At 44.1% G+C, this 13,299-nt stretch overlaps 1 protein-coding gene across 1 annotated transcript in view; it reads left to right on the top strand.

Annotated features, from left to right (window-relative positions):
* Window positions 1–1,441: 1,441 nt before the first annotated feature.
* The window catches only part of BBS9 (Bardet-Biedl syndrome 9), a 166,907-nt gene continuing 155,049 nt past the window's right edge, over window positions 1,442–13,299 (top strand). The window contains exons 1-4 of the mRNA XM_054385111.1: window positions 1,442–1,553; window positions 3,377–3,527; window positions 4,953–5,017; window positions 9,283–9,396. Coding sequence (XP_054241086.1) covers window positions 1,442–1,553; window positions 3,377–3,527; window positions 4,953–5,017; window positions 9,283–9,396 — 442 coding nt within the window. The remainder of the gene's footprint in view (window positions 1,554–3,376; window positions 3,528–4,952; window positions 5,018–9,282; window positions 9,397–13,299) is intronic.

Here is a 13,299-nt window from a genome sequence, read left to right as displayed (position 1 = left end):
CCCTCCCGCAACGCCAGGAATGCGACAGTCCGGCGGCGGGCCGTGCGGATTCCCAAACTACATTGCCCAGCGTGGGCGGGAAGCACGGGCGGGGGCCGGGCGGGGCTAGGGCCAGGCGGCGCTGGCTCTCACCGCGCGGGGAGGAGGACGCTGGCGATGGCGGCGACAATGGGGAGGGGGCTGTAACTTCTTCTGTGGCTTCTCCTCGGGCTGCGCCTGAGCGAGGAGCTCCCACCAGCAAGGGAGGGAGGCTGCCGCCCCGCAGCAGCTCGGCCCACGCCGCGTCCCGCCCGGGAGGTGCCGTCTGCTGTCCAGGGAAGCCGCCGCCCGTCTCTGTGTCCCTTCTCTCGCTCCAGGGTGGGCGTGGATGTGTCCCGGCGCGGCTCTTTAGGTGCAGGGCTCGGGTGAAGGTACCGTGGGTGCTGCCCAAGGGGTTCCGCGGGGGAGAGGGTGCGTGGGGAGGGCTGTCTGCGCTCGCCTGCAGCAGGTTGCCTAGCTGGCGTAGCGACGGTAACGGCCTGAGGTGAAAAAATAAATGTTTGGATTTGCTGGACGTGATTTCTCTTAAAGAGGAAAGGTGCGGGCTTGCAGGCTGCCTTTGCGCCGAAGGAAAACGAAGGATGAGCACGTTATTTTTCCTTCTTCCCAGGAAGAACCATCGGAGCTGGCGCTGCCCCGATGTCCCTCAGCTCCCTCGTGGGCTGTGGGACAGAGTGCGTTCAGCTTCGGCTCCTTAGGGCAGAGTATAGGCACGGCGCTGTGGGTTTTGAACTAGGATGATATTACTGTCAAGATGCCTGCGAAAGGATTAGTCCCCTAGTCCCGTCCTCCCCCCCGCCCTTTTCTTAAAATAGCAGCAGGTAGGGAGCAGAAAAGCTGATTTGTGCCCTATCTGACCGAGTTCTTTAGTCCTGTCACTCGGGGCATCTTCAAGGCGACTATTCAGTGGAGGTTTTGATGTTGCAATATGCCTTCATTTACTTTTCTAAAAGCAATTTATCTTCTGTAATACTTGCATCAGAATCCTCTTGTTTTACTGATGCTTTTTGGTAAGAGAGTTAAAACCACAGTTCTGTAATTTTGAAAACTACATTACTTCCTTAATGCTTATTATAGAAGGCTTTTAAGAGGTTTTTCTTTACAAAACAAGTGGCTATTTTTTTGCTCTTTTCCTCATAGAACTTGCAGTGTCTCTCACAACTACTTTGTGAACTAACAACCAGAAGTTTTCTAAGGTTGTTTTCTGAGCTACACAACCAGAAACCCAAGAGGTGAAATTGACATTGACTCGGCTCACACTAGAGCTATGTGAAACTGAGAGATGGAATACACTTCATAAAAGCTGTTACTAACAAAGAAGGTTGTTTATATAACCATTTGTGTGTATGTGTTAGTATACACTTTAACAAACAATGGTTTGTTTCCTTTTCAGTAAAGAAGAATGTCGTTGTTTAAAGCTAGAGACTGGTGGTCCACCATACTTGGAGAAAATGAAGAATTTGACCAGGGCTGTCTGTGTGTTGCTGATGTTGATAATAGTGGCAGTGGGCAAGGTAAATTCAGAATTACTTAGCTGCAAGTTGGCTTTGACCAATGCGTATTGAGAGCTTATAAGCCAAGCTAGTCGGTTAGTTAAAGTCCACTACCTTTAATGTGTCCTTGGAGGCTTAAGACCAATTTGATGCCATTTGTCTTTGTATATTGGTAGATTTCAAAACATCTTAATTCTTGCTTGTGTTCAGCAGTAATTGTTCTCCTGTCCTATTCCCTTAGTTGTAGTTACCTTTAAAATAGAACATTTTCAGATAGGCATGGGACGGAAGTTGCAAAAATTTAAGGGAAACCCAAGAAAGGTGAGACCTAATAAGATAAGAATTTAGAAAAACATACTTTTCTGCCTGAAAAATAAGGGGCTATTGAATTAAGCCACTGTGCTTGAATAAACCCTACTTTGCTGTGACATTAATAATGTGCAGTGATCTCTGCTGTCAGGAAGAGTTGTGTTCTGCTGACTTGTGGACAAGCTTTATTGGGTTTGATTTTGATCTGCATTGATATGATGACCTCTAGCTAGAGGAAAAAAGAACTAGCAGCCAGCTCGAGTTGTTGGTTGTGAGCACAGCAGGTACCATTTTAGGATGTTTTCATGAATCATTTTTTGGTTTTTACTAACAACCAAATGACTACTTGCTTAAAGTGCTGATTCTGAAACAACCCTGATGGAACTATTGCAGTCCTCTTGGAGATAATGAATGACTCAAAAGCAGGTGATCTCAAGGCCTGGCTTTGTTGCCTTGATGTAGTAAATTATCTGGCTTTAGCTAACATTTGCTCTCAGTTTTAAAATTGTACATTTCTGCTAGTGTGAGATGTGTGTGCACAAATCTAAAACGTAGGAGTCGAAAGATTGAACTACTCAAGACAAATATGGGATGGCACAAATCCAGGCTGGGTGCAGAGTGGGTTGAGAGCAGCTCTGAAGAAAGAGCCTTGAGTGCACTGATTGATGAGAAGCTCAGCATGAGCCAGCAGTGCCCTCATGGAGCCCAGCAGGCAGCTGTGTGCTGGGCTGCATCCAGAGGAGTGTGGGCAGCAGGGCAAGAGAGGGGATTCTGCCCCTTGACTCTGCTGAGACCCCACCTCCAATACTGCCTCCAGTTCTGGTGTTCCCAGCAGAAGGACAACACAGAGCTGCTGGAGTGAGCCCAGAGGAGGCCACAAAGATGATCCAAGGGCTGGAGCACCTCTGCTATGAGGATAGGCTGAGGGAGCTGGGGGTGTTCAGCCTGGAGAAGAGAAGACTCCAGAGGGACCTCAGAGCTGCCTTCCAGCACCTGAAGGGATCCTACAGGAAGGCTGTAGAGGGACTTTTCATAAAGGTGTCTGGCAGTGGGGCAAGGGGAAATGGTTTGAGGCTGAGGGAGAGTAGGCTTAGACAGTAAGAGGGTGGTGAGACTTTGGAATAGGCTGCCCAGGGAGGCTGAGGCTGCCTCCTCCCTGGGGGTGTTGAAGGCCAGGTTGGATGAGGCCTTGAGCAGCCAAGTCTAGTGGAGAGGCGACCCTGCCCATGGCAGGGAGGTTGGAGGAGATGATCTCTGAGGTCCCTTCCAACCTGAGCCATTCTGTGATAGAAGAGTAATGATGATTAGTGCCACCATGATGATAACTGCCATGTTGAACCTTTTGCTCATAGATTTTCATAGATCTGCAAAAAGCTGCTTGCTCATCTTTATCTAGAAGACAAAGTGTCAGCAAATTTAATCATGTAAATATATCTTTGTAGGGTATTCTTTGAAACACTTCTGCAGCAGATTGAATTCTACATGTGGTGGTGTATTCTGAAGTCTCTTTTGTTTGTTTGTTTGTTTGTTTTAAGATAAAATCATTGTGGGCAGTTACATGGGATATCTCCGAATCTTCAGTCCACATCCTGTGAAGCCTGGAGATGGAGCCCAACCTGAAGACCTGCTCTTGGAAGTGCAGTTAAAAGAACCAATATTGCAGGTGGAAGTGGGAAAGTTTGTTTCGTAAGTCCACAGCAGGTTCTGTTGCTGTTCATTCAAGGCTTATGTGGCATTCCCTTTCTTTGTTTTGGGGGCTGAATTCTCAGATGGAAGACTCTTAAGCACATCTGTGAATACTGGGGGATGGATTTGGTCTGCTTCTTGAAGCATCTAGATAGGAGAGAATTTTTCGTTCATTTGTATGTGGAGGGTAATCTTCCTGATAATTGCATGATGTCTTTTTAGAAGGATTATATTGATTGTATTGAAAGTGGTTTGTTTTTTTTTTTTAAGGTGGTAAGCAAATTTGAGTAGCTAGTGATGTGATATTGGCCATTTGCTTTGAGTTTGGTAGAGGGTTGGAGATCTTTAGTTCTGATGAATTTAGGGGAAATAAGCGGCCAGGTGGCAGAGAGATTCTTTGTATTTAATTTGCTGTAAGAGTATCTGCCTCATGAGACAAACCCTTCTCTACTGGCCACAGGAAATTTTTCTGTTCTGAGACCACAGTCCACAAACTGAAAGGCCTACATCAGTTGGAAACTGTTCTTCTATTCAGATACTCACAGAGTGACCTCGTGCAGGAATTCTAATGCCTCACCTTGTGAAATGACCTAAAACATTTTCTGCAGTTGCAGCACAAGAACTTCCTCTGCAGGAATTACGTAGGGTTGAGGGAGGAAGAATGTGAATGCAAGATTCTAACTTTGACTTCTGCCTTAGAACTTAGTTAATTGAGGGGCCAAGCAGATAGTACAGAAGTGAATTTAGAAAGAGGTGATCTGTGTGATTGCTGAATCCTTGTTTGGAGAGGTGAAAGCTGGGGAGGGACTTTTTAGGGTGTCAGGTAGTGATAGGACTGGGGGGAATGGAACAAAACTAGAAGTGGGGAGATTCAGATTGGATGTTAGGAAGAAATTCTTCCCCATGAGGGTGGTGAGAGACTGGCACAGGTTGCCCAGGGAGGTGGTGGAAGCCTCATGCCTGGAGGTTTCTGCAGACAGGCTGGATGTGGCTGTGAGCAACCTGCTGTAGTGTGAGGTGTCCCTGCCCATGGCAGGGGGGTTGGAACTGGATGATCTTTAAGGTCCCTTCCAACCCTGACAATTCTATAAGGTGATCCCCATGTCTGTTTAGTTTTTGAAAGAATTGACACCACCTCATTTGAACTGAATTTCAAGCTGAACTGTGAAAATGGTTCACTTCCTCTTCATACTTAAATCTGAAAATATCTCCTTAAAGGATGCATTTTAATTATGAACTTCAAATACTGCAGCGTGAATTTTGGAAGATTGGTACTTTTGCATTTTTGTGTTAGCATCTCTCCCCCAAACCTCTGGGTTTGGTCTGTACCTGAAAGTACTTTCAACATGCCAGTTGCATTTTATTCTGTGTGCATTTTACTTGGAAATGAGCTGAAAACAGTGCTTTTTATTTCCCCCCCCACAGTGGTACTGAAGGACTTCACCTGGCTGTGCTGCATTGCCGAAAACTCTGTGTGTATGCTGTTTCAGGTCAGTTTACAAATGCAAGCTTTCCAGTCATCTTTTAAGTTTGGATTAGGTTAATGCTAAACTTGAGCTGTACAGTGTTTGCTTCTCATTCCTGAAGAGCTGCAGTTGTCTTCTCTCACTCAGACTCATGTATGGAGAACTGTTACTAGTTGGCTTTAGGTGTTTCCCAACAGATAACAAGAGATTCATAGAATACCAGGTTGGAAGGGAGCTCAAGGATCATCTAGTCCAACCTTTCAGGGTAAGAATATAGTTTAAATGAGGTGGCCTAGCACCCTGTCAAGTTGGGCCTTGAAGCTGTCTAATGTAGGGTTGCTAACAGACCTCAATTTCTCATGAGTTGGAACTACTGTTACCAATATTTAGATGCTTAACTTGTATGTAGGAAGCTTGGCTTGGATTTTACAAGTGCTGAGTTCCTCCAGCACCCACTGAGGTTACTGATCTGCTCAGTGCTTGAGGTGCTGTGATGTGTGTGGTGGTCTGTGGCTGGTAGTGCGTGTGAACAGCTACTTCTCATGACAGTTTTAGCAGTGGCTGTAGGAGTGGGGCAATGGTTTGGCACTGGAGCAGGGTAGATTTAGGTTGGACAGAAGGAAGTTCTTCTGACCAGCCTCATCTAGTGTGAGGTGTCCCTGCCCAGACAGGGGGGTTGGAACTAGATGATCCTTGTGGTCCCTTCCAACCCTGACTGATTCTATGATTCACAGAGTAGTGAAACATGAACAAGTTGCCTAGGGATGTGGTTTAGGACCTGTCCCTGGAGATATTTGTGATCAGACTTGGTGTGGCCCTGGGCAGCCTGATCTAGTTGGAGGTGTCCCTGCTGACTTCAGATGACCTTTGAGGGTCCCTTCCAACCCAGTGCAAGCTGTGACTCTGTGAACTGTTCAGCATGCTAATGCAAAAATACTTGTTTAATTACAGCTTGCTTAGCTCTTTCAAATTGAAGCATTTACAATTCTTTCTGAACTCAAAAACCCAGGTGATGTTTTACAAGACCTGAGTGTTGGTAATGTAGCCCAAGAAATGTCAGGAAGTTAATACTGGTGAGAAAGTGAAACTCCTGTGGTTTGTTTTTTTTTTTTTTTTCCCTTTAAATCCTCTTTCTCACACTGCCTTTTTCTGGAGTTTCTAAATGCTTTGTTCTCTGTGGATGCAAAGAGGCAAGTCACAAAATACCTGTAGGGATATGTGTACACTGAATTCCTTAACATGCTTAAAGCAAAGCACAGAGGTTGTTGATTGTACCCTCATCTTCAAAATCAAATAGTTATGCATTGTTCATTTTCTGTGCATGGACAGCTGTGTCTCCTCTCACTGTAAGAGCTTGGTGCTCCTGTAGGAGCAGCTTGATTCCTGTTCACAGCCTTGGAGGCAGATAAGTTGCAAACACTCTCCAGGTTCTATTTGTCTTCTGGTTACCTTATTTGGAGACATCTGCAAAATTGATCTTTGAGGGTGTCCTGAAGGGTCATGCCCCAGCCCAGACAATGGCTAAGCACCTGCAAATGTGCTAACCTGGACAGTTCCTGGGGTCCAGACGGGCAAGGCAAATCTATAGCAGATGCGGTTAACATTGTAAGCATCCCTGAATGTGCAAACCTGGACACTTCCTGGGGTGCAGATAAACATGTACCATGTGAAATTAACTTTGTAACACAGCTGTGAACTGTGTGTGCCCCTGGTCAGTTTGGGTGTGCCCCATCCCACAGGTCCAGCTATCAGGGTTCTGTGTTCCCAAAGGGCATTAATTGTTTTGGGACAGCACTTAAACCAGCCAAGAAGTGAGGCAACTTGCCTTGTGCTCACCCAGACAGCAACTAGAGACAAATGCTGTCTGAGTAGCAGCTGAGGGCCTGCTTACCACAAAGAGATAAGAGCCAAGTGCTGCCCAAGTAGCAGCTGAAGAACCTGCTCTAGCAGACCAACATCTTCACCCAGGCCTTGCACCTGGACCAAGGCAGAAAGCAGAAAAGCTCCAAGGGAATTGAATCCCAGAAGAGGCTACAGCCCAGGGACTGGGCTCCCTAGCCCTCTCTGAGCCAAGGACTGCTCAAATCATAGCCACAGCATCTGGGAAGGTACCAGACAGAGGAGCAGGTTGTGAGTCCCTGGCTAATCTGCCACAGAATCCCATTTGTGGGAAACCCACAGATCACAGCACCTGTATTTCCAGTTTGAATTGCTGTGTTGGAAATGTTAGATCTGTGCTTAAATCATTTAGCTGTCTTTAGATGTGGAGTGTGAAACCCACAACTGAATAATTGAACCTGGGAATATGTTTTGTAAATAAGTGATGGTCGTGTTTGAAGATACCACTGCCAGGAAATATTCATTATAAAAGATATTAAAATATACATTTTTTTCGTTACAGAGGGGTGATACTTTGAGATGTACTGGAGTTTTCATACTTTCCCTTCTCTGTAATACATCTTATGGCTTAGGAGTGTAGCCTACCAGTACAGTTTCTATTAAAACAATTCATTCTAAAATTTGCATTAACATCATAGAACAATCTGTCAGCCTAAAATTCTTTTCCAGTTATAATTTGCTCTACATGGCTTAAGCATTTAGGTAATAATAAAAGTAAAGTTTTACAGCAATAATAGGCACTTCATGTTAAATTATGGTGTCATAAAGTGGGATCCTCACTTGCTTTATACAAGTTGCCATCTCTGTTATTCTTAATAAAATAACCACATTGCTTGTCTTCAACAAATGAAAGCATCCTTCAGGGCTGACTGAAGCATGGCCTGGATGTTGTATTACAGTCAGTGTAAAAAGTCTGACTTAAATATGGCCTGGATATTTATCCTGGTCTTGCTGAGACAGAATCCCAGGCCAGCAGTGGTCTGCAGACCATTAGCAGTTTTGGAATCAGCTAGGGCAGCTAACCCAGGTTGGCTGCAGGTGTATCCCAGACCATAAATGTCATGCTCAGTGTAAAGGGGGAAGCTTGCTGACAATGGTGAGTCTCCTGCTCGGGTTTCTGCTGACTCTTCCTTCTCCAGAGGCCTGCCTTCCTGTTTGTTGTCACCACTGTACATTTGCTGGGCTGAGTATAACTTTGTATACTTTGTATTGGCATTAGTTTGTCTGCTTTGTGTAATCCTTTTTCATTTCAGCACACAGCTCTTCTTTCCTTCTCCTGATTCCCCTCTGCTGGGGATGGGTCACTGGGTGATAGAGCAACTGCTAGAGTGCATCCCCAGATATGGGCTAAATGCAGACAATACTCTGTTACAGGCAGCATGCACAGACTGAATATTTACTCACTTTTTCCTCTGATATTCCTATTAGCTAGGTGCTTATCCAGCCAGGGCTTTTTTTACCTCATGTCTGTTACATTACTTGCCCTAATGTGGGCCTGCTTGAGGGGTAATTGCTTTGATTTCAGTTGGAGAAATTGCCACAAATCTTTCATAGCCTGTTGTTTAAGATGGTGTTGGAATAATTTTTGTACACCCAAAGCTGTGGTAGGATTTAGCTTTGTTTTACTTCAGTCCCTCAAAGATGTGGGTTTTGGGTTTTTTTTTTTTTTTTTTTTGGTTTGCTAATAATAGTTAAATGCTACTCTGTGATGAAGAACTTTGTTTTCTTCATGGGGTGCAAGGAAGGCTTTCAATTGAAAGGGAAGCTTTAACTTCAGTTGCTTTAGAAACACTTTGAATTTCTGCTGGCTCCCTGAAGGAGTCAAGGCATTAAAGTTCATGCAGACCTTCTCAGAGAACCTGATGCATATCATAAAACTGGTTTTGTGACCATCTTTGACTCTTACCTTTGCATTGTTTGTCACTGCACTGAATTTCAGGCAAAGTAAAGGCAAGTGATAAATGTGCCCTAAGCAGAGTTTTGTCAAGTCATAGCTAATGACTAACTGCAGCTTAATTCAAGACAGACTGTTAGAGCCAGGGCTTGTTGTTGTAATCTATAACTGGAGAATCATGAGAACTTCCCTTGGAGCAGGCTTTTTTTTTTTTTTTTCTGAATCAATATACATTTCAGTAATAAAATCTCAGCCTCTGGCTAAATCTTCATACCATAATGAGTACAATGAGACCTTATTTCTGGTTCTGGCCTTCAGGAATTTTGTAGCTTGGTGATTTCTTTTAAAGGATGGATCAATGTGAGCCTTTGTAATCTCAAAGTCACTAGAAGCAGGCTAGGGGTTTTTTATCAGGTTGTTCATACTGGTGCTCCTTTACTTCTTCCATATGGCATGGATAAAAGAACATATACCATTTTTTTGTGTGTGTGTGTAGGAACTCTGGGAAATGTGGAACATGGGAACCAGTATCAGATTAAACTGATGTATGAGCACAATCTTCAGCGAACTGCCTGTAACATGACTTATGGTCCTTTTGGTGGTGTCAAAGGTAAGCAACTGGTTGAATGTTCTTTATTATCAGTTAAAAAAGTAGCATTAATTAAAAGAAGCAAGGCCAGCAGGTTGAGAGAGGTGATTCTGCCACTCTGCTCTGGTGAGGTGCCACTTGCAGTGCTGTGTCCAGCTTTGGAGTCCTGAATACAGGAAGGACATGGACCTGCTGGAGTGGGTCCAGAGAAGGGCCACAAAGATCAGAGGGCTGGAACACCTCTCCTACAAAGACAGGCTTGAGAGCATGGGGCTTGCTCAGCCTGGACAAGAGAGGGTTTCAGGGAAACCTTATAGCAGCATTTCAGTGTCAGAAAGGGACCTGTAAGAAGGCTGGGGAGGAACTTGGGATGATAGGACAAGGGGCAATGGTTTGAAACTAGATCAGAGGAGCTTTAGTTTGGCTAGTAAGTGGAAGCTGACCTATAAGAAGGCTGGGGAGGAACTTGGGATGATAGGACAAGGGGCAGTGGTTTGAAACTAGATCAGAGGAGCTTTAGTTTGGCTAGTAAGTGGAAGCTGACCTATAAGAAGGCTGGGGAGGAACTTGGGATGATAGGACAAGGGGCAGTGGTTTGAAACTAGATCAGAGGAGCTTTAGTTTGGCTAGTAAGTGGAAGCTCTTTACAATGAGAGTGGGGAAATATTGGAACAGTGTGGTGGTTTGAAACTGTCTTTTTAATTTTTCCTTGCAAAGTTCAGAACAGAGAAAGTGAAAGAATGTAAATAAGTCACTATTGGGTGTAAGAAAGCAAAATACTGATTGTTCTAAACACTTCCATTGGATAGATAGAAATGTTTAAGAACTATTACCCAAAACAAAGTAGGCATTCTGCACATTCTGCGTTCGGCAGTGGGGGCAGTTGCTGGGCTGTCTGGCTGCTGTTTCTTCTTCTCTTCTGGCTGAAGATAACACGTACTGACCTTGGCAGCTAAGTTAACAACTGCTCTAACTAAACTCTGCTTCTCTGTCCAGGGGGGTCTGGGGAGGAAGCTCCTGGGAGAGGGAGGCCCCTTTGGGAGGGTCCCCTTGGGGGGAAGCAAAGGGAGATCGGTTGTGCTTTTCTGTTGATTGTATATATTTGTGAATGTTGTGAATTTTGTATATTTGTACATATTCATTGCATTTCATCTGCTTGTAAATACAGCTTTTCATTTGCTTCCAGACTGGGCTAGCCTGGTTATTGTTGGTGGGGGGGGAATTTCAGCTCACACCGACACAAACAGGTTCCTCAGGGAGGTGGTGGAGGCCCTGTCCCTGAAGATATTCAAGGTCAGACTTGATGGGGCCCTAACAACTTGGTGTAGTTACAGATGTCCCTTCTTGCTGCAGTGGTTAGACAAGATGACCTCTGAGGATCCCTTCCAACCTGATGCATTCTCTGATTCTAGTTGTTTAACTCTGACCAGTTGAGGATTAACTGAAACTTTGAGAGGCAATGTGGTATTGCTGTCTAGAGGAAACCTTCTTTCTGTAAATGATGGTCCCTTTTATCTGATGCATATAGAAAATAACTGAAGTTAAAATGAGGCAAACAATAGAACAAGCAGAATAGTTTTGTCTTGTTTTGTGTTGTTTTTTTTTTTTTCCCCTTGTATCTGGAACCAGATGAATTTGGAAGAATAATAATGATTTTAGAAAACAATACAAAACCCCTGACTCTTTCTTTGTAAAATATCTTAACATCTAAAATAATTGAGTTCTTCTATAATTGCTTTCTTCTATACTTTAATTCTGTTTTGCTTTTCTGCAGCTTGCTTATCCTGGACAAAGAAAAACCATTCTCTGAACTTAAATTATCAGCTGTCTTTAAAGATATATAATGCAGACTTAAAAAAATAATATACATATTTGACTGGAAAAACATAAGAGTGGAAAATAATATTTATGGTGTGTTTGTAGTTTTGAATGAGTTTAATAGATAGCAGACTTTTTTGAACTTGACAGAATTATGACTGTTTTTTTATGTTCCAGTCTGGAAGCATTTAGGTTTGCTTTACATGATAGTTTTTTCTCTTCAGAAGTAAAGCTGACCTAATAATTTTGGGGTGTGGTGGTCATCTAATGAGTAGTGTCCTTAAACTGCTGGTAGAGTTAGCACATTACCAAGGCAGAAAGTCTTCTGAGTCAGTATGTGTTGAGAGGAAATTAAGCTGAGAGTTGTGAATGTCTGGAATGGCTTGGGAAGAATAAAGCAAATACCCAGGTACCACCACACAGTTCTGTGGAGTAAACTCTGCCTTGTTGACGTGGATGTTTGTTTACCATGGAGATCCAAGCAGAGGTCTGACCACCAGCTCAGTCTCTTACACACCTTATCCTGGGCTGTGGTAGATGCAAGTAATGTAATGGAGCTTGGGAGACAGAAAGGAATCATAGAATGGCTCAGGTTGGAAGGGACCTCAGAGATCATCTGCTCCAACCTCCCCACCATGGGAAGGGACACCACCTCTCAACTAGACTAGGTTGCTCAAGGCCTCATCCAACCTGGTCTTCAAATCCCCTAGGAAAAAGGCAGCCACAACCACCCTGGGCAACCCATTCCAGAGTCTCACCACCCTCCTACAGCAGAACTTCTTCCTAAGCTCCATTCTAAACCCCTCAGCTTCAAACCCTCCCTCAGCTTCAAACCATTCCCTCTTGTCCTATTGCTAGACACCCTCATGAAAAGTCCCTCTGCAGCCTTCCTGCAGGATCCCTTCAGGGACTGGAAGGCAGCTCTAAGGTCCCCTTGGAGTCTTCTCTAGGCTGAACAGCCCAAGCTTCCTCAGCCTTTCCTCACAGCAGAGGCGTTCCAGCCCTTGGATCATCTTTGATGATCCTATTGATATAGATGTGTTGGTGCACGACCAGATGAACAAAATCAAAGTAATTTATTTAGTCTCCTCGTAGAAGGTTGAAATATAAGTTAGAGAGACGATCAAAGCTGTGGAATAACGCCAAAAAGGCTGAGCAGCTGTCCGGTGGCTTGCGTTGGGGTTTGAGATGGCAGGGTGTGCGTTGTGGTGGTCGCCACTAGATGGTGCTCTCATCACGGTTATTGGCGTGGAGGCTGCGGCTCTGAAGCTGCTTTAGCCCCTGGTGGTGCCACAGGCGTGTTCACTGCAAGACTTCATGAAGCCTACACAACACAAAAGCACTTTTGGAATACCTGGATAGCTAAAAGTGTTTTAGCGATTTCTGCAACCAACCGAGTACAGTTTGCTTCGTTTCAGCAAAAAGGCAAAATGAACTTGACCCTTAGCAAAACTTAGGGGGCCAGGGATGTGAGAAATGAGAAGGAAACACCTCATATGTTTACCTACAATCCTAAACAAAGCTAGTGGGAAAGTTTGAAAAAACAGTACGTGGAAAATACCTGCAAAGATTGAAAATCTAAAGCAAGTATAGCAGAGTTAGTTGTGATTTAGAGCTTGAAACAGCTGTGGCAAAGGGAAGGATTGTATTACAGAGCTTAGCAGTCCTCTGCTGCTTTACCTTTACATTTGTTCCTCGCTCTCTCTGAACACTGGTGCCAAAATGAAAACATGAAGCTATCAAGAAATGGCATAAAATCAACTAATTATTTAATATTAAAAACGAATCTGTTAGCCCAGACTTTTGAAAACTGAGCTTAATTTTTCACTCCTCACCTTGATATAGAGTGCATATAACTGCTTTTCAGATTTCTGAACCTGGCCTTGTGATCTGTAAGTTGGGCTTGTCCTGCAATCCTCTGATTCTATCATATTGGTCTTTCTAGATAGCATGATCCATTATTAAACAGTGAGTTACTCCTGAACACTGTTTTTCAGTCAAGTGAATGCTTAACCTAACCACAAAATGTCACAGCCCTTAAGCAGCCAGCAGGTTGCACAATCTCCATGTTTTACTTCAGATATAAAATTTGAAGAACTTAAGGTG

Source organism: Indicator indicator, chromosome 11 (genome assembly GCF_027791375.1).
Source record: "Indicator indicator isolate 239-I01 chromosome 11, UM_Iind_1.1, whole genome shotgun sequence".
NCBI lineage: Eukaryota > Metazoa > Chordata > Aves > Piciformes > Indicatoridae > Indicator > Indicator indicator.
This window is presented reverse-complemented; position numbering and strand designations above follow the sequence as displayed.